Source organism: Rhamphochromis longiceps, linkage group LG3 (genome assembly GCF_057381845.1).
Source record: "Rhamphochromis longiceps isolate RC_006_pf linkage group LG3, R_longiceps_female_GT1.1, whole genome shotgun sequence".
In the NCBI taxonomy this organism is placed as follows: domain Eukaryota; kingdom Metazoa; phylum Chordata; class Actinopteri; order Cichliformes; family Cichlidae; genus Rhamphochromis; species Rhamphochromis longiceps.
Window position 1 is genome coordinate 9,802,515 of NC_140559.1, and position 20,414 is coordinate 9,822,928.

Sequence of the window (20,414 nt, forward strand, 5' to 3'; positions counted from 1 at the left end):
TAGAAACAGGACTAGGTAGGGGCCGGGGCACTGGAACAAGAGGAGATCACGATCAGAGGGATCCAGCAGACAACCAATAATCCTCCGCAGTTGAATTGAATTGCCTTACTTGGTTTCAGATGGAGGGGACAGGTGGAGCGGAAAACCCGGAAGCGGTCGAGGCGTGGGGAGGCAGGCAGGTGAGCAGTGGGCCAGCAGGCCACGTTGTGTGAGCAGCTGGCGGCCCAGGTCCAGGAGGACGGGAGCGAGGGGAACAAGATCTCCACTCCGGGTGCTATCGCTGAGGACAAGAAAAGACAGGTCAGTCATCACACGGCGCTAAGACAAGGTTTAGGATGCTCCACTGAACTAACATGGGAATAGCAGATACTCAGGCGATGAGTGGTTGAGAGCGCAGGTCTGATATACCGCTGGCACGATTGCTCACAGGTGGTCAGCCAGGGAGGGGCAACCGGACTCCGCCTAAAGGAGGAGGAGCCGCTGTCTGAGACCTGCAGGTGCCCAACCAGACCATGACACCACCCCCCCCTCAAGGGTCGCCTCTCGGCGACCGGCCTCTGTAGAATGCCGAAAGCAAGGCGGGGTCGAGAATCCGGGACCGGGGAACCCAGGACCTCTCCTCCGGCCCGTACCCCTCCCAGTCGACCAGGAACTGCCTGCCCCTTCCCCGGCGGCGTACATCCAGGATGCGGCGGACCGTGAAGGCAGGATGCCCACCGATGAGCCGGGCGGGCGGCGGGGCAGCAGGAGGCGGGCACAACGGACTCACAACAACCGGCTTGACTTGGGAGACGTGGAAGGTCGGGTGGACCCGTAACGAGGAGGGCAACTTTAGCCTGACCGCGGAGCGGCCAACCACCCGCTCCACCTCAAAAGGACCGATGAAGCGTGGGGCCAACTTGCGGGAGTCCGTCCTGAGGGGAATGTCTCTGGCGGATAGCCACACCTTCTGTCCCCGGGCATAGGCAGGTGCCGCCTTGCGGCGGCGATCCGCGTAGCAGCGCTGGCGGGCGACGGACAGGCCCAAGGCCCGGCGGGTGCGCGCCCACACCCGTCGGCAGCGTTGCAGATGGTGCTGGACGGAGGGGACCTCAAGGTCGGTCTCGCGCTCCGGAAAAAGGGGTGGCTGGTAGCCGAGAGAGGCCTCAAAAGGCGAGAGACCCGTCGCTGACGAGGTGAGGGAGTTGTGTGCGTACTCCGCCCACGGCAATAACGATGACCAGGAAGCCGGGTTGGAGGCAGCGACGCAGCGGAGAGTGGCCTCCAATTCCTGGTTGAGGCGTTCAGTCTGACCATTAGTCTGAGGGTGGTGTCCAGAGCTCAAACATGGCTTCGCTCCCAGGGATGTACAGAACGCCCTCCAGACCTGCGATGTAAATTGCGGTCCCCTGTCTGAGACGACCTCCGAGGGTATCCCGTGCAGCCTAAACACATGGTCGACTAGCAGATTAGCGGTTTCAGTGGATGTGGGGAGTCTCTCGAGGGCGACAAAGTGAGCTGCTTTGGAAAACCTGTCGACCACAGTGAGGATCGCGGTCTTGCCAGAAGAAACAGGTAGACCAGTAACGAAATCCAAAGAAATATGCGACCAGGGGCGCCGTGGAATAGAGAGAGGCTGCAGCAACCCAGCCGGGCGTTGCGTGTTAGATTTGCCCCTAGCACAAACACAGCAGGCGGCCACATACTCCTTGACATCTTTATCAATAGACCCCCACCAGAAATACCTTTTAATAAGGGCACTCGTCCGCGCGCCTCCTGGATGGCAGGAGAATCTCCCCTTGTGGACCCAGTCGATCACTTTGGAGCGGGCCGCCTTAGGGACAAAGCGGCGGTCAGGGGGCCCTGTGCCGGGGTCCGGCTCGGTCTCCAGTGCCCGATGGATGTCCTCCTCCACCTCCCACGTGAGGGAACCAACCTTGACGCTCGCAGGGAGGATGGTGGGCACGGCGGACGACTCCCCCGCGGTGTCAAACTGCCGGGAAAGGGCATCCGGTTTCACGTTGCGGGACCCTGGGCGGTAAGAGATTGAAAAGTTAAAGCGACTGAAAAACATGGACCAGCGTGCCTGACGTGAGTTCAGTCTCTTGGCTGCACGAATGTACGTCAAGTTCTTGTGATCTGTCCACACTATGAATGGGTGCTCCGCCCCCTCGAGATAGTGCCGCCACTCCTCCAAGGCCAGCTTCACAGCCAACAGTTCCCTATCCCCCACGTCGTAATTCCGCTCAGCAGGTGATAAACGACGGGAGAAAAAGGCGCACGGATGGAGCTTGGACGCCGTGCCGGAGCGCTGGGATAACACCGCCCCCACCCCGATGTCAGATGCATCCACCTCGAGAATAAACTGTCTCCCGGGGTCGGGGTGAACCAAAACCGGCGCCGAGGTAAACAGTGCCTTTAACTTGGTAAACGCTGCTCCGGCCTCCTGGCTCCAAATAAAAGGGAGCTTCGGTGACGTCAGCCGGGTCAGCGGCGCTGCTACCTGGCTGTAGTTCCTGACGAAGCGCCGGTAGAAGTTTGCGAAGCCCAAGAAGCGCTGCAGATGCCGCCGGGACGCAGGTACGGGCCACTGCACGACTGCCGTAACCTTAGCCGGGTCAGTCTTCACCTGCCCCCCCGCGAGGACGTAGCCCAGGAAGGAGACGGAAGGTGAGTGGAACACGCATTTCTCCGCCTTTACGTACAATTTGTTTTCCAGCAACCGCTGCAGCACGGCTCTGACGTGCGCCCGATGTTCCACCACGTCTTTGGAAAAAATCAGAATATCGTCGAGATAAACGAAGACGAAGCGGTCCAGGAAATCTCGCAGGACGTCGTTCACCAGGTTTTGAAAGACCGCCGGGGCGTTTGTGAGACCGAAGGGCATCACTAAATATTCGAAGTGCCCCAAGTGAGTGTTAAAAGCGGTTTTCCACTCGTCGCCCTCCCTGATTCTGACGAGGTGATATGCATTCCTGAGGTCTAACTTGGTAAAAATGGTGGCACCGTGAAGCGGCTCAAAGGCGGAACTGATCAGCGGCAATGGGTATTTGTTTTTTACTGTTATGTCATTAAGCCTCCTGTAATCAATACAGGGACGGAGCGAGCCGTCCTTCTTACCGACAAAGAAGAATCCGGCCCCGACAGGCGAAGAGGAGGGTCTGATGATGCCGGCCGCCAGGGAGTCCTTTATGTACTTTTCCATGGCTGCCTTCTCAGGATGAGACAGATTGTAAAGGCGGCTCGTGGGTAGGGGGGAGCCCGGTAACAACGTAATGGAACAGTCATATGGCCTGTGCGGGGGCAGTGCTTGGGCTTTGTCCTTGTTAAACACCTCCCTCAAATCGTGGTACACTGACGGTACGACAGAAAGGTCCACGGCAGCACTCGCGTCACGTGCGGGCTCGGCAACGGCTGACGGCGGGGCTGAGACGAGACAATTGGCATGGCAAAACGGGCTCCAACTTATTACTTTTTGCCCAGCCCAATCCAGATGTGGGTTATGTAGCTTTAGCCAGGTGAAACCAAGGACGATGGGGATGCTGGAGGAATGGAACGTCAGGAAGGGGAGCCTTTCCCTATGGTTGCCTGAGGCGACTACAGTAACAGGAGCGGTACGGTGAGTGATGTGGGAGAAAACTTGGTTATCCAGTGCTTTAACTGGGAGGCTAGACTCCAACTCAAACAGGGGAATATTCAGTTGCTTGGCTAGTTTCATATCAATGAGACTCTGCTCAGCGCCCGAATCGATTAACGCCCGGGACGTGTGGGTTGCGGAGCCGAGCAAGAGCGTAACCGGCAACAGGAAGCGGGGCTTAGAATCACTATAGGTACCGCCCACCCGTATCCCCGGACTTACCGGCGGGCGTCCCCTTTTCCCTTCTCCGGACAGGCGGCAATGAAATGCTCCGCGGAACCGCAGTAAAAACACGAACGAGCGCGGCGACGTCTCTCTCTCTCTTGCGGAGACAACCGGGATCGCCCGAGCTGCATGGGTTCCGGTTCCGGGTCAGCCCTCTCCCCAGCGACTGGGGCTGATGGCTGAACCGGAAGCGGCGACGGGGGAATGTAAACAGGTGACGCACGCCGCACTGGCCGACGGGTGCTGGAGTTCCTCTCCCGCTCTCGCTCCCGCAGTCTGTTGTCAATGCGAAGCGAGAGCGTGGCTAACTCCTCGAAGGTAACCGGTTCGTCACGGGACGCTAGCTGATCCTTCATGTCCTCGTTAAGCGACTGCGAGTAGACTCCCTGAAGGGCTTTATCTGGCCAGCCGACTGCCGCTGCGGCGGTGCGGAAGTCGATCAAGTAGTCCGCGATGCTACGGCGGCCCTGGCGGAGATTTAACAGCCGGCGAACCGCACTGCCCACCGAGACGGGGTGGGCAAAAGTCCTTTTGAATTCGCCGAGAAAAGCATCGTAGCTACAGGACGGCAACGGGTGTGTGCTCAGGTAAGCCTCGGCCCAATTCAGGGCTCGGTCGCGCAGTTTCCCGATTATATAAGAAACTCGAACCGTGTCCGAAACGAAAGAGCGGGGCGAACGTCCGAACGCCAGCTCGCACTGTAACAGAAAACCGCTACAGGCCCCTGGGTCACCCGCATACGGCTCCGGCTCCGGGGAGGCCGCGTCGCGAAACAGGTGACCCCGCTGGGGCTCGGGATCCGCCGCGGGCTGAGGCAACGGCGCGGTCGGGGCGGGCAGCGCTGAGCTACCGGCGGCGGGTTCCGACTCCGCCGAGGGTTGAAGGGACTGAATGTCGGATTGCATTTTAGCCTGCTCGTCTGTGAGTGTGTGCACTTGAGCCAGTAGGTACTGCAGCGTCTGTTCGTGGCTACCGATAATAGCCCCCTGCTTACTGATCGCTACGCGGGCTGGGTCCGCTGTGTCCATATAACTGGCCTGAGTATACTGTCACGGCTCAACGGCACGAGGGAACAGGGATGGACACAGGCGCAGAAACCAACCCAGAAGCGAGGTGACAGAAAACAAAAGATTTATTTCCACCCACAGGAAAACAAAGGTGAAACACAAAGCGACGCCACCACACTAGTGGCGCGTAGGATTCGTCTGTGATAATGAGGGCGACCTAGACACCTCTAGGAGACGGCTGAACAGCGGGGACAGCGGGGAGGTAGAAACAGGACTAGGTAGGGGCCGGGGCACTGGAACAAGAGGAGATCACGATCAGAGGGATCCAGCAGACAACCAATAATCCTCCGCAGTTGAATTGAATTGCCTTACTTGGTTTCAGATGGAGGGGACAGGTGGAGCGGAAAACCCGGAAGCGGTCGAGGCGTGGGGAGGCAGGCAGGTGAGCAGTGGGCCGGCAGGCCACGTTGTGTGAGCAGCTGGCGGCCCAGGTCCAGGAGGACGGGAGCGAGGGGAACAAGATCTCCACTCCGGGTGCTATCGCTGAGGACAAGAAAAGACAGGTCAGTCATCACACGGCGCTAAGACAAGGTTTAGGATGCTCCACTGAACTAACATGGGAATAGCAGATACTCAGGCGATGAGTGGTTGAGAGCGCAGGTCTGATATACCGCTGGCACGATTGCTCACAGGTGGTCAGCCAGGGAGGGGCAACCGGACTCCGCCTAAAGGAGGAGGAGCCGCTGTCTGAGACCTGCAGGTGCCCAACCAGACCATGACACCACCCCCCCCTCAAGGGTCGCCTCTCGGCGACCGGCCTCTGTAGAATGCCGAAAGCAAGGCGGGGTCGAGAATCCGGGACCGGGGAACCCAGGACCTCTCCTCCGGCCCGTACCCCTCCCAGTCGACCAGGAACTGCCTGCCCCTTCCCCGGCGGCGTACATCCAGGATGCGGCGGACCGTGAAGGCAGGATGCCCACCGATGAGCCGGGCGGGCGGCGGGGCAGCAGGAGGCGGGCACAACGGACTCACAACAACCGGCTTGACTTGGGAGACGTGGAAGGTCGGGTGGACCCGTAACGAGGAGGGCAACTTTAGCCTGACCGCGGAGCGGCCAACCACCCGCTCCACCTCAAAAGGACCGATGAAGCGTGGGGCCAACTTGCGGGAGTCCGTCCTGAGGGGAATGTCTCTGGCGGATAGCCACACCTTCTGTCCCCGGGCGTAGGCAGGTGCCGCCTTGCGGCGGCGATCCGCGTAGCGGCGCTGGCGGGCGACGGACAGGCCCAAGGCCCGGCGGGTGCGCGCCCACACCCGTCGGCAGCGTTGCAGATGGTGCTGGACGGAGGGGACCTCAAGGTCGGTCTCGCGCTCCGGAAAAAGGGGTGGCTGGTAGCCGAGAGAGGCCTCAAAAGGCGAGAGACCCGTCGCTGACGAGGTGAGGGAGTTGTGTGCGTACTCCGCCCACGGCAATAACGATGACCAGGAAGCCGGGTTGGAGGCAGCGACGCAGCGGAGAGTGGCCTCCAATTCCTGGTTGAGGCGTTCAGTCTGACCATTAGTCTGAGGGTGGTGTCCAGAGCTCAAACATGGCTTCGCTCCCAGGGATGTACAGAACGCCCTCCAGACCTGCGATGTAAATTGCGGTCCCCTGTCTGAGACGACCTCCGAGGGTATCCCGTGCAGCCTAAACACATGGTCGACTAGCAGATTAGCGGTTTCAGTGGATGTGGGGAGTCTCTCGAGGGCGACAAAGTGAGCTGCTTTGGAAAACCTGTCGACCACAGTGAGGATCGCGGTCTTGCCAGAAGAAACAGGTAGACCAGTAACGAAATCCAAAGAAATATGCGACCAGGGGCGCCGTGGAATAGAGAGAGGCTGCAGCAACCCAGCCGGGCGTTGCGTGTTAGATTTGCCCCTAGCACAAACACAGCAGGCGGCCACATACTCCTTGACATCTTTATCAATAGACCCCCACCAGAAATACCTTTTAATAAGGGCACTCGTCCGCGCGCCTCCTGGATGGCAGGAGAATCTCCCCTTGTGGACCCAGTCGATCACTTTGGAGCGGGCCGCCTTAGGGACAAAGCGGCGGTCAGGGGGCCCTGTGCCGGGGTCCGGCTCGGTCTCCAGTGCCCGATGGATGTCCTCCTCCACCTCCCACGTGAGGGAACCAACCTTGACGCTCGCAGGGAGGATGGTGGGCACGGCGGACGACTCCCCCGCGGTGTCAAACTGCCGGGAAAGGGCATCCGGTTTCACGTTGCGGGACCCTGGGCGGTAAGAGATTGAAAAGTTAAAGCGACTGAAAAACATGGACCAGCGTGCCTGACGTGAGTTCAGTCTCTTGGCTGCACGAATGTACGTCAAGTTCTTGTGATCTGTCCACACTATGAATGGGTGCTCCGCCCCCTCGAGATAGTGCCGCCACTCCTCCAAGGCCAGCTTCACAGCCAACAGTTCCCTATCCCCCACGTCGTAATTCCGCTCAGCAGGTGATAAACGACGGGAGAAAAAGGCGCACGGATGGAGCTTGGACGCCGTGCCGGAGCGCTGGGATAACACCGCCCCCACCCCGATGTCAGATGCATCCACCTCGAGAATAAACTGTCTCCCGGGGTCGGGGTGAACCAAAACCGGCGCCGAGGTAAACAGTGCCTTTAACTTGGTAAACGCTGCTCCGGCCTCCTGGCTCCAAATAAAAGGGAGCTTCGGTGACGTCAGCCGGGTCAGCGGCGCTGCTACCTGGCTGTAGTTCCTGACGAAGCGCCGGTAGAAGTTTGCGAAGCCCAAGAAGCGCTGCAGATGCCGCCGGGACGCAGGTACGGGCCACTGCACGACTGCCGTAACCTTAGCCGGGTCAGTCTTCACCTGCCCCCCCGCGAGGACGTAGCCCAGGAAGGAGACGGAAGGTGAGTGGAACACGCATTTCTCCGCCTTTACGTACAATTTGTTTTCCAGCAACCGCTGCAGCACGGCTCTGACGTGCGCCCGATGTTCCACCACGTCTTTGGAAAAAATCAGAATATCGTCGAGATAAACGAAGACGAAGCGGTCCAGGAAATCTCGCAGGACGTCGTTCACCAGGTTTTGAAAGACCGCCGGGGCGTTTGTGAGACCGAAGGGCATCACTAAATATTCGAAGTGCCCCAAGTGAGTGTTAAAAGCGGTTTTCCACTCGTTGCCCTCCCTGATTCTGACGAGGTGATATGCATTCCTGAGGTCTAACTTGGTAAAAATGGTGGCACCGTGAAGCGGCTCAAAGGCGGAACTGATCAGCGGCAATGGGTATTTGTTTTTTACTGTTATGTCATTAAGCCTCCTGTAATCAATACAGGGACGGAGCGAGCCGTCCTTCTTACCGACAAAGAAGAATCCGGCCCCGACAGACGAAGAGGAGGGTCTGATGATGCCGGCCGCCAGGGAGTCCTTTATGTACTTTTCCATGGCTGCCTTCTCAGGATGAGACAGATTGTAAAGGCGGCTCGTGGGTAGGGGGGAGCCCGGTAACAACGTAATGGAACAGTCATATGGCCTGTGCGGGGGCAGTGCTTGGGCTTTGTCCTTGTTAAACACCTCCCTCAAATCGTGGTACACTGACGGTACGACAGAAAGGTCCACGGCAGCACTCGCGTCACGTGCGGGCTCGGCAACGGCTGACGGCGGGGCTGAGACGAGACAATTGGCATGGCAAAACGGGCTCCAACTTATTACTTTTTGCCCAGCCCAATCCAGATGTGGGTTATGTAGCTTTAGCCAGGTGAAACCAAGGACGATGGGGATGCTGGAGGAATGGAACGTCAGGAAGGGGAGCCTTTCCCTATGGTTGCCTGAGGCGACTACAGTAACAGGAGCGGTACGGTGAGTGATGTGGGAGAAAACTTGGTTATCCAGTGCTTTAACTGGGAGGCTAGACTCCAACTCAAACAGGGGAATATTCAGTTGCTTGGCTAGTTTCATATCAATGAGACTCTGCTCAGCGCCCGAATCGATTAACGCCCGGGACGTGTGGGTTGCGGAGCCGAGCAAGAGCGTAACCGGCAACAGGAAGCGGGGCTTAGAATCACTATAGGTACCGCCCACCCGTATCCCCGGACTTACCGGCGGGCGTCCCCTTTTCCCTTCTCCGGACAGGCGGCAATGAAATGCTCCGCGGAACCGCAGTAAAAACACGAACGAGCGCGGCGACGTCTCTCTCTCTCTTGCGGAGACAACCGGGATCGCCCGAGCTGCATGGGTTCCGGTTCCGGGTCAGCCCTCTCCCCAGCGACTGGGGCTGATGGCTGAACCGGAAGCGGCGACGGGGGAATGTAAACAGGTGACGCACGCCGCACTGGCCGACGGGTGCTGGAGTTCCTCTCCCGCTCTCGCTCCCGCAGTCTGTTGTCAATGCGAAGCGAGAGCGTGGCTAACTCCTCGAAGGTAACCGGTTCGTCACGGGACGCTAGCTGATCCTTCATGTCCTCGTTAAGCGACTGCGAGTAGACTCCCTGAAGGGCTTTATCTGGCCAGCCGACTGCCGCTGCGGCGGTGCGGAAGTCGATCAAGTAGTCCGCGATGCTACGGCGGCCCTGGCGGAGATTTAACAGCCGGCGAACCGCACTGCCCACCGAGACGGGGTGGGCAAAAGTCCTTTTGAATTCGCCGAGAAAAGCATCGTAGCTACAGGACGGCAACGGGTGTGTGCTCAGGTAAGCCTCGGCCCAATTCAGGGCTCGGTCGCGCAGTTTCCCGATTATATAAGAAACTCGAACCGTGTCCGAAACGAAAGAGCGGGGCGAACGTCCGAACGCCAGCTCGCACTGTAACAGAAAACCGCTACAGGCCCCTGGGTCACCCGCATACGGCTCCGGCTCCGGGGAGGCCGCGTCGCGAAACAGGTGACCCCGCTGGGGCTCGGGATCCGCCGCGGGCTGAGGCAACGGCGCGGTCGGGGCGGGCAGCGCTGAGCTACCGGCGGCGGGTTCCGACTCCGCCGAGGGTTGAAGGGACTGAATGTCGGATTGCATTTTAGCCTGCTCGTCTGTGAGTGTGTGCACTTGAGCCAGTAGGTACTGCAGCGTCTGTTCGTGGCTACCGATAATAGCCCCCTGCTTACTGATCGCTACGCGGGCTGGGTCCGCTGTGTCCATATAACTGGCCTGAGTATACTGTCACGGCTCAACGGCACGAGGGAACAGGGATGGACACAGGCGCAGAAACCAACCCAGAAGCGAGGTGACAGAAAACAAAAGATTTATTTCCACCCACAGGAAAACAAAGGTGAAACACAAAGCGACGCCACCACACTAGTGGCGCGTAGGATTCGTCTGTGATAATGAGGGCGACCTAGACACCTCTAGGAGACGGCTGAACAGCGGGGACAGCGGGGAGGTAGAAACAGGACTAGGTAGGGGCCGGGGCACTGGAACAAGAGGAGATCACGATCAGAGGGATCCAGCAGACAACCAATAATCCTCCGCAGTTGAATTGAATTGCCTTACTTGGTTTCAGATGGAGGGGACAGGTGGAGCGGAAAACCCGGAAGCGGTCGAGGCGTGGGGAGGCAGGCAGGTGAGCAGTGGGCCGGCAGGCCACGTTGTGTGAGCAGCTGGCGGCCCAGGTCCAGGAGGACGGGAGCGAGGGGAACAAGATCTCCACTCCGGGTGCTATCGCTGAGGACAAGAAAAGACAGGTCAGTCATCACACGGCGCTAAGACAAGGTTTAGGATGCTCCACTGAACTAACATGGGAATAGCAGATACTCAGGCGATGAGTGGTTGAGAGCGCAGGTCTGATATACCGCTGGCACGATTGCTCACAGGTGGTCAGCCAGGGAGGGGCAACCGGACTCCGCCTAAAGGAGGAGGAGCCGCTGTCTGAGACCTGCAGGTGCCCAACCAGACCATGACACCTACGTCACTGTCATGAGACATTCTCGTAAAAAAAATCACGGTTTTAGTAACGCAGTAACGCAGCGTTCCTACGGGAAAGTAACGGTAATCTAATTACCGATTTTGCAATAGTAATCCCTTACTTTACTCGTTACTTGAAAAAAGTAATCAGATTACAGTAACGCGTTACAAGTAACGCGTTACTGCCCATCTCTGGCCATGACTGTGTGTATATATGTATATACTTAATTTTTACTTACTTTGTACGTGTATTTTAACTGATCAATTATAAAAATGCTTAATAAACTTTTATATGATTGTTATTCTACAGGTGTTTCTTCTCCATAAACCCAGAAAAAGGAACCAAAGTAGAGAACAAAAACTCAAAGCGTCGTCTCAGTGTGAACCCTCGAGTCCTCACCCTGATTCAGGATCTCGCCGACCACGAGTGGCGCTAAGCCTAAATCTTGACTCTCTGTGGACTGTTAATTTTACTTTGTTAATTTTGTTCCACAATGTGTACTGGAACCTTTTACTGGTCGAATGCATGAAGCCAATTCATGAAGATGTTCTTTCTTTGTAGGAATGTTCTTTATTTACATAAGAAAAGAAAAAAACAACATGCTGCTACTGCAATGTTTCTAGACCACATGTGTAGGTTTGTTTCACCACGTGGTTTTGCTGATGTTTTCTGACCAAGGCCATGGTTGTGGTGACAGCAGGGTGCGTGTTGCGTTGCATGGTGCTTATGATCATTTTTGGCACAATATGTGTTTTTTGTTTTAAAGTCTTAACAGGTTATTTAACTTTTTCTGGTGGAGGGTCTAACAAATGCTTGTTTCATGAACATGGTTCTTGCTTTGCAGGAATGTTCCACAGCTTTTATAGCCTATATTTTGATTGAATTGTGTAGTTGCTGTGTGCCTTGCATATTGTGTTAGTTGGAAAAATGGATCCATTTGCTGTCATTTTGCTAATGTGGCTGCAAAATAAATTTCCCAAAAGTGATATTTTCCTCTCTTGTGTTTTCTCAAGATGTATTTTTGCATGTTTGGGTGTAGGCGTAGCAGTAAGAAATTTGCTGGGTTATGGTTAAAATTTTACATTAAAACATATAATATTCAGCATAGATTTTATGTATAATTTACAGAGCAGCTCCATTTAATATGCACAGTTTCACCATAGTTCTACCATTTTAAATTCGTTCTTTGTACGATATTTCCCTGTTAATTTTGCAGTTTATGGATCCACAAAAAGCATTTATTACTTGTAAAAGATACAGGAAATAGTGTATTTATATATCACATCTATGTGTGAAATTAACTTCTTTTTCCTGTAGATTTAACAGTTTTAATCTGAGATTCATTCACTGTAAATCAATTTACAAGTTGCATCTGTAAAGCGTTTTTACAGGAAGTCCCTGGTAACCCCAGCTGCCAGGGTTTTCCTGTAAAAACAGCACTTTTTTTTTACAGTGTATAAATGAGTAAGACTACGTGACTAACTGAAGTTTACTAATACTAAAGTGATCAATACATAACAAAATAAATTTTCAATTACATTATCAAGGTTCCAAGAACATCTCTAGCAGTTAGCATAATGTCAACAAGAAGCAAGGTTATTATCCTTAATGAAAACTAACAAAATAATGAAAACTAGAAATAAAAAAAAAATTGTTAACGGAAATAGAAATAAAAACAAGACTGCGACAAATGGACAACTAACTAAAACTGAAATGACCGTTCACAAAACTAACTAAAATTAACTGAATTTATAGAGAAAATGTGTTTAGTTTTTGTTCATGTGTGTGTGTCATACATTAGTCTAGGGCAGGGGTAGGGAACTCCAGGCCTCGAGACCCGGTGTCCTACAGGTTTTAGATGTGTCCTTGACCTAACACAGCTGATTTAAATGGCTAAATTAGCTCCTCAATATGTTTTGAAGTTCTCCAGATGCCTGGTAATGAACTAATCATTTGATTCAGGTGTGGGTCAGGGTGAGATCTAAAACCTGCAGAACACCGGCTCTCGAGGACTAACGTTTCCTACGCCTGGTCTAGGGGGAAAATGAACTGTAGTTTCCATTTTTTTTCTTGCTTTGTCTCATTATGCCAGCAGGTGGCAAGTACCTTGGTCGAGTTGTCTGTGTTGCCGCTCCGTCCACGCGTAGCATCTTGTCAGCAAAAGTCAAGAGAAAGCGCTAGAGTCGAATTTGGGATTTCTCTGAATATGACTGTGTTTTGGATAAAAGCAAGTGTCTTTTAGTGGAAAGAGATAAAAATTTGTGGGACATTTCTAAAGGGGAAAAATCCCACAAACCTTAAAGTGCACTTGAAAAGTTCGCAAAAGAAGGCTAAACTAGCTTATCTTGAGAAGGTAAGTGTGCACGCCCAAGCCCAAGGTTGGTCCATTCGCAGCAACATCACAAGCGAGAGGAAGCGTTGGTGAATATGTTTATGGAGATTGGGATATCTACACAACTGTGTGAGCTAATAGTCTGATTGGGGCCGAGATGGATATAGCAAAGCAGAAACTGAAAGAACTAATAAAAGAAGCGAGGAAGCTAACTCTGTGTGTAGATGGCTGGAGCAAAAGGGGATTAACAGGATCTTTCATGGGTGTTTCTGCTTGTTTTTACCACCCACCTGGGCCAGGTCCATGATGCTTTGCTTAAAGTGCAACGAATGGAGCACCCACATACCAGGGAAGCCATCGCCCGCTGCACTGATCAGACATTAGAAGAGTGGGCTGTAGGGAAAGAGAAGGTGCTGCTCGTTGTAATCAATAATGGGGCCAACATCGTCAAGGCTGTACGGCTTCTTCAGAATTGCATGTAAACTGATTGATACCAACGGTTCTCAGGATGAGCAAAGAGCTGCTGGAAAGGGCCAAGATAAAACTGTGGATAGAGTCTGAGTCGGAGGAGTCAGACATTGAGTGTGAGGAATGTGGAACACTTAGTGAGTGTTCCACAGACCTGGGAGCTTGAGGGTCATGTGCAGTATCTTAACTGTTCCCAGGACTGCGCTCTTCTGGACAGAGATGTCCGCTGTTGTTCCCGGGATCTGCTGGAGCCACTCGCCTAGCTTGGGAGTCACTGCACCTAGTGTTCCGATTACCACTGGGACCACCGTTACCTTCACCCTCCACATTCTCTCGAGCTCTTCTCTGAGCCCTTGGTATTTCTCCAGCTTCTCATGTTCCTTCTTCTTGATGTTGCTGTCATTCGGAACCGCTACGTGTATCACTACGGCCATCTGCTTCGTTTGTCTACCACCACTATGCCTGGTTGGTTAGCCACCACCATTTTGTCCGTCTGTATCTGGAAGTCCCACAGGATCTTAGCTTGGTCATTCTCCACCACCCTTGAGGATATCTCCCATTTTGACCTCAGAACTTCCAGGCCATACTTGACACAGATGTTCCTGTGCACTATGCCGGCCACTTGGTTATAGCGTTCCATGTATGCCCTCCCTGCTAGCATCTTGCACCCTGCTGTTATGTGCTGGATTGTTTCGGGGGCATCTTTACACAGCCTGCACCTGGGGTCTTGTCTGGTGTGATAGACCCCAGTCTCTATGGATCTTGTACTCAGAGCTTGTTCATGTGCTGCTAGGATTTCTGGATATCAGCCACTTCCTCTATCTGCCAGTAGAACATACCATGCAGGGGCCTGTCCTTCCATGATGGTTCCTCGTCTTCCTCCTCTTTCCTGGGTTTCTGCTGCCTGAGGTATTCACTGAGCACTTGGTCAGTTGGGGCTGTCTTCATGATGTATTCGTGGATGTTCCTTGTCTCATCCTGGACTCTGGTGCTGACACTCACCAGTCCCCGGCCTCCTTCCTTCCGCTTAGCATACAGCCTCAGGGTGCTGGACTTGGGGTGAAACCCTCCATGCATGGTATGGAGCTTTCTTGTCTTTATGTTAGTAGCTTCTATCTCCTCCTTTGGCCAACTTATTATACCAGCTGGGTACCTGATCACGGGCAGGGCGTAGGTGTTGATAGCCCGGATCTTGTTCATACCGTTCAGCTGACTCCTCAGGACTTGCCTGACCCTCTGCAGGTACTTGGTGGTTGCAGCTTTCCTAGCAGCCTCTTCATGGTTCCCATTCACCTGCGGGATCCCCAGGTACTTGTAACTGTCCTCTGTGTCTGCAATGTTACCTTCTGGTAGTTCAATCCCCTCAGTTCTGACTACGTTCCCTCTCTTTGTTATCATCCGACTACACTTCTCCAGTACGAATGACATCCCGATGTCATTGCTGTATATCCTGTCATGGTCTGGTTGGGCACATGCAGGTCTCAGACAGCGGCTCCTCCTCCTTTAGGCGGAGTCCGGTTGCCCCTCCCTGGCTGACCACCTGTGAGCAATCGTGCCAGCGGTATATCAGACCTGCGCTCTCAACCACTCATCGCCTGAGTATCTGCTATTCCCATGTTAGTTCAGTGGAGCATCCTAAACCTTGTCTTAACGCCGTGTGATGACTGACCTGTCTTTTCTTGTCCTCAGCGATAGCACCCGGAGTGGAGATCTTGTTCCCCTCGCTCCCATCCTCCTGGACCTGGGCCGCCAGCTGCTCACACAACGTGGCCTGCCGGCCCACTGCTCACCTGCCTGCCTCCCCACGCCTCGACCGCTTCCGGGTTTTCCGCTCCACCTGTCCCCTCCATCTGAAACCAAGTAAGGCAATTCAATTCAACTGCGGAGGATTATTGGTTGTCTGCTGGATCCCTCTGATCGTGATCTCCTCTTGTTCCAGTGCCCCGGCCCCTACCTAGTCCTGTTTCTACCTCCCCGCTGTCCCCGCTGTTCGGCCGTCTCCTAGAGGTGTCTAGGTCGCCCTCATTATCACAGAGGAATCCTACGCGCCACTAGTGTGGTGGCGTCGCTTTGTGTTTCACCTTTGTTTTCCTGTGGGCGGAAATAAATCATTTGTTTTCTGTCACCTCGCTTCCGGGTTGGTTTCTGCGCCTGTGTCCATCCCTGTTCCCTCGTGCCGTTGAGCCGTGACATATCCTAGTAATGTGGATCGGTGAATCGATGTCTCGTTCACTCTTGGCATACAGCTTGATGTCATCCATGTACAGGTGGTGGCTGACAACTGCTCTGTTCCGTAGTCAGCATCCGTAGCCAGTCTTGTTAATGATCTCACTGAGGGGGTTCAGGCCTATGCAGAACAGCAGAGGGGATAGAGGATCCCATTGGTAGATCCCGCACTTAATGGTGACTTGTGGAATGAGCTTGAAGTTGGCCTAGTGTTGTACGCCACAACCCCATTGAGTTCCTGACGAAGGCTCTTAGGGTCCTGTTGATTGTACAATTCTAGCCATTCCAGTATCCAGCTGTGGGGCATTGAGTCATAGGCCTTCTTGTAATCAATCTAGGCAGAGCACAGTTTGGTCACAAGAAAAACAATGGTGTGCTTGGTTTCAACGTAACCGACTAATCTTTACTAATCTTTTGTCCAGTATTAAATATTGATTATGTTTCACTCATAGCTATGTGACTCACACTATTAAGAAATAAAATGAATTAAAACAGGTCTGCTTGCAGAAGAGACCTGCAGCACAGAGCTAATGTCCGTAGTTTGAGAAATTGTTTTTATCAAATCAAATACATACCTCAAGTGGAAATATAACAAGATTTTTAGATTATTGCTTCTATGTTTATAATGTTTACACGTTTTATAATTGTCTGTTTTTTTTTTTTTTTTTTAGACATTTATCTGCAAGAATAAAGCAGCAAGTTCCACAGAATGCCACGCCTAGCACACACTCTCCATCTCACAATGAAAGATGCCATGAAACACCCAACTGCTGATTCAGTCATAACTAAAGCAAGAAATCTGGTACATGCTGTAAGAAAATCATCAGTGACAAATGAAGAAGTGTTTAAAAGGTGTGACAAAAGTCTGATTTATTCCCAGCCTTACTAATTCCAGTTTCCTCTTTTGTTACACTTTCCGACTGAAGGCCGATGACGCAGGTAAGTGAGACGAGACGCAGGTAAGTGACGGACAAGGTAAGCGACCCATGTTGTAGGTGACGTCAGACGCCGGAGATTTTGGCGGAGAAAAAAAAAAGCAAATGGTAGCATAGAGTTTAACAAAGGTTTTTCAAGCTTCAGTATTACCAAATATACTAATCAATTGTCATATTTAACATCATCTATCCTATCACCTTTAACACCCTGGATGACAACGGGGAGAGTTTAGACGCTCTCCAAGATTACATCGACCGCTGTTTTCAAGATTTAGTAATGAAGAAGGCCCACAGTACATCCTCCCCGACCAAAATTGAGACGCCGTCATCGAAGAGATATCGCCCGGCAGACTCCCCTGGTACAACATCGCCTGCCGGCAATGACATCGCAGACATCCTGGAGTCAATCGACAAGCGATTGTCCAGTTTCGATGCGAGGCTGGCCCTGGTGGAGATTTTACACCGGGAATTTAAATCTCTGAGAGAATCCCTGGAATTCAGCCAGCAGCAGGTGGAAACGCTTGCCGCTGAAAATGCCACGCTACGGGAGTCGGTTAAATCTCTCACCGATAACGTGACCCAGCTAAACATTGAAAATAAAAAAATAAAAGAATCCGTTATCGATTTACAAGCCCGTAGCATGAGAGATAATCTTGTGTTTTCTGGTATTCCAGAATCTGCCGGAGAGGACGCGGAGGCAACGGTGAAAAGCTTCATTAAAATCCACCTGAAGCTGCCGGAGGACATCGTAAAGAACATCGATTTCGATAGAGTGCATCGCTTGGGGGGCGTGCGGCCGCGGACCGGGAGACCACGGCCTATTGTGGCCAAATTCGGTCAATTCAAACAGAAGGAACAGGTGAAGAGTCGCGGCAGAGAGCTGAAAGGAACGGACTTCAGCGTGAACGACCAGTTCCCCAAAGAGATCCTGGAACGACGCAAGGTCCTGTTCCCAGTTCGACGTAGCTTTATCCAGAAAGGCTCCCGTGCTGTCATCGCCGTGGACCGGCTCTACGTGGACGGACAGCTCTACCGCGACCCTGGCACCACACCGTGGTTATATTGACTGCACTCCAGATAAGAACCCGCTACACTCTTTTCTTATTCATTCACACTCTCTCCTTTAACATGAGTTTAACCTAGTAATATCAATATGATGTCATAGCAGATATAACACCGTCACCCTCCGTCATTGCTTTAATTGGAATGTTTCCGTTTCGTTTCTTTTTTTTTGGTGTTGCTCACAGTTCATGTGGTTTCTTTCTTTCTCTTGTCTTTCACTGCTGTGATCACCCACTTCCCCACTCACCTACAAACAACACCCTCTATTTCTCCATATTTTCACACCACGATCACGCAAACACATCAGCTCAACGGCAGCACATTCACAACAGCCTCACAGCACGCACAGACTTGCAGGACACATAAGCAAGCCACGCTTGTTCATATTAGTGAATATTCACACACATAGTCAGACTTATGGAGCCTCTCACCACACTTCTTTTTCTCTTTCTATTTACAAACAAGTGATGTTTCCACATCCTCTCCACCTGTCTAAACGAAACACCCAGCGTACATCATTAGACATACACACACAATTATGGGCATGCTGAGGTTTGTCACATGGAATGTAAATGGAGCTGGCTCCAGAGGAAAGAGGTTAAAGATATTTAACCAGCTTAAAAAACTACAGGCAGATGTTGTTTTATTACAAGAAACTCACAGACCTGTCACAGGTTTAAACGAACTTAAAACACCTGAGTTTCCTAACGTGTTTGCAGCCTGTTATAATTCTAGACAACGGGGAGTAGCAATTTTAATACATAAAAATGTTAATTTTACAGTACTCGATACAGTTATAGATCCAGAGGGTAGATTTCTAATTATTAAACTATCAATATTGAACAAAAAACTATGTATTGTAAGTATATATGGTCCAAATGTTGATGAACCCTCATTCTTCCACGGATTTTTTAGTGCACTCTCTGAACACCTTGATTGCACACTCATTCTTGGCGGTGACCTCAACCTTGGACTAAATGAAGACATGGATAGGCTCAACACAACAGGAACTCAGCGCAATTGGCAGTCCACAAATATAATCAATCAGTATATGAGCGACTTTGGTCTTTGCGATGCATGGCGCTCTCTTCACCCCACCAGTAAGGAATATACTTTTTTCTCGCATGTTCATCACTCTTACTCTCGTTTGGATTATTTTTTGGTCAGCAGCTCACTGCTGTGTGACATCTCAGACACTGAGATTCATCCTATAGCTGTCAGCGATCATGCTCCCGTATCCTTAACACTAATACACAAGAATAACACTACGCCAAGAAAAAACTGGAGATTTAATATATCACTACTTAAAGATGAAGACTTTATTAAATTTTTTAAAAAGGAATGGACTTCATATTTAGACTTTAATGACACTCCCGGAATATCTGCTTCTGTTCTATGGGAAGCAGGGAAAGCTGTGATGAGAGGTAAAATAATTTCTTTCTCATCACACAAAAAGAAAGAAGAAAACAAAAATATTCAGGAATTAGAAAAAACCATCAAATCACTAGAAGAAGCCTACGCGTGCAACCAAGATCAGGAAACATTGAACAAAATATGCAAAACAAAACTAGAATTAAATGAAATTATTAATAAAAAAACACAATTCCTTATACAAAGACTACGCTTGCAGAATTTTGAACACAGTAACAAATCAGGTCGATTTCTAGCTAACCAGCTAAAAATAAATAAAGAAAAAACAACTATATGTGCTGCTAAAGATTTATCGGGGAACACAATATATGATCCTGGAAGAATAAACAACATTTTTAGGGATTTCTATGAAACTTTATACTCACCACAAATAAACCCATCTAAAAATGAAATTGATCTGTTTCTTGACAACGTAACTCTTCCAAAATTACTAGACAGTCAAGCAATGGAACTGGATTTGCCACTGACGCCAAGTGAACTCCAGGAAGCCCTGATAAGTATGCCCAATAATAAGGCCCCAGGTCCAGACGGTTTCCCTGCAGAATTCTACAAAGAATTCTGGACAATTTTGGCATCAGTATTCCACGGCATGTTGCAGGAAATCGAGGAAAATGGCAGACTACCACCAAATATGAATTCTGCCAACATTAGTCTCCTGCTAAAACCAGGCAAAGACCCTTTATTTCCCTCAAGCTATCGTCCAATTTCTCTTTTAAATGTAGACCTTAAAATAATCTGCAAAGCTCTCTCAAAGAGATTAGAGAAAATGACCCCCCTCTTAATTCATCCTGACCAAACTGGTTTCATAAAAGGTCGGCACTCCTCAACAAACACTCGTAGATTACTTAATTTAATAGACTACTCATACGATAAAAACATCGAAACCATAATATTATCTCTAGATGCAGAAAAAGCATTTGACAGAGTTAACTGGAAATTTTTATTCGCAACTTTACACAAATTTGGTTTTGGAAACTCTTTCATAAACTGGATAAGAATATTATACAATTCCCCAACAGCTCGTATCAGAACAAATGACCAGACATCCTCCAGCTTCTGTCTCCTGAGGGGCACCAGACAGGGATGCCCACTCTCCCCTTCACTTTTTGCAATTTTTATCGAACCTCTAGCAGCAACATTTAGACAGGCTACAACAATTAAGGGCATAAAATGTAAGAACATAGAACATAAAATCAGTCTCTATGCGGATGATGTGT

At 51.4% G+C, this 20,414-nt stretch overlaps 1 protein-coding gene and 2 long non-coding RNA genes across 3 annotated transcripts; 1 reads left to right on the forward strand and 2 right to left on the reverse strand.

Annotated features, from left to right (window-relative positions):
- Positions 1 to 4,994: 4,994 nt before the first annotated feature.
- Positions 4,995 to 5,725, reverse strand: LOC146672839 (uncharacterized). The gene is made up of 3 exons (XR_014910590.1): positions 5,465 to 5,725; positions 5,221 to 5,391; positions 4,995 to 5,141 (listed from the first exon to the last, which is right to left on the reverse strand). It is a non-coding gene; the product is annotated as an uncharacterized LOC146672839 (long non-coding RNA).
- Positions 5,726 to 10,105: 4,380 nt separating this feature from the next.
- Positions 10,106 to 10,712, reverse strand: LOC146672840 (uncharacterized). The gene is made up of 3 exons (XR_014908430.1): positions 10,576 to 10,712; positions 10,332 to 10,502; positions 10,106 to 10,252 (listed from the first exon to the last, which is right to left on the reverse strand). It is a non-coding gene; the product is annotated as an uncharacterized LOC146672840 (long non-coding RNA).
- A 6,269-nt stretch (positions 10,713 to 16,981) lies between these two features.
- On the forward strand, positions 16,982 to 17,925 carry LOC146672841 (uncharacterized). The gene has a single exon (XM_085402604.1). It carries the CDS (start codon positions 16,982 to 16,984, stop codon positions 17,768 to 17,770), a length of 789 nt encoding a protein of 262 aa, XP_085258730.1. The 3' UTR covers positions 17,771 to 17,925.
- The last annotated feature ends 2,489 nt before the right edge of the window (positions 17,926 to 20,414 follow it).

Excerpts from the sequence above, each read along its gene's own strand:
- LOC146672841 (XM_085402604.1), top strand. The coding sequence starts at position 16,982 with ATGAAGAAGGCCCACAGTACATCCTCCCCGACCAAAATTGAGACGCCG.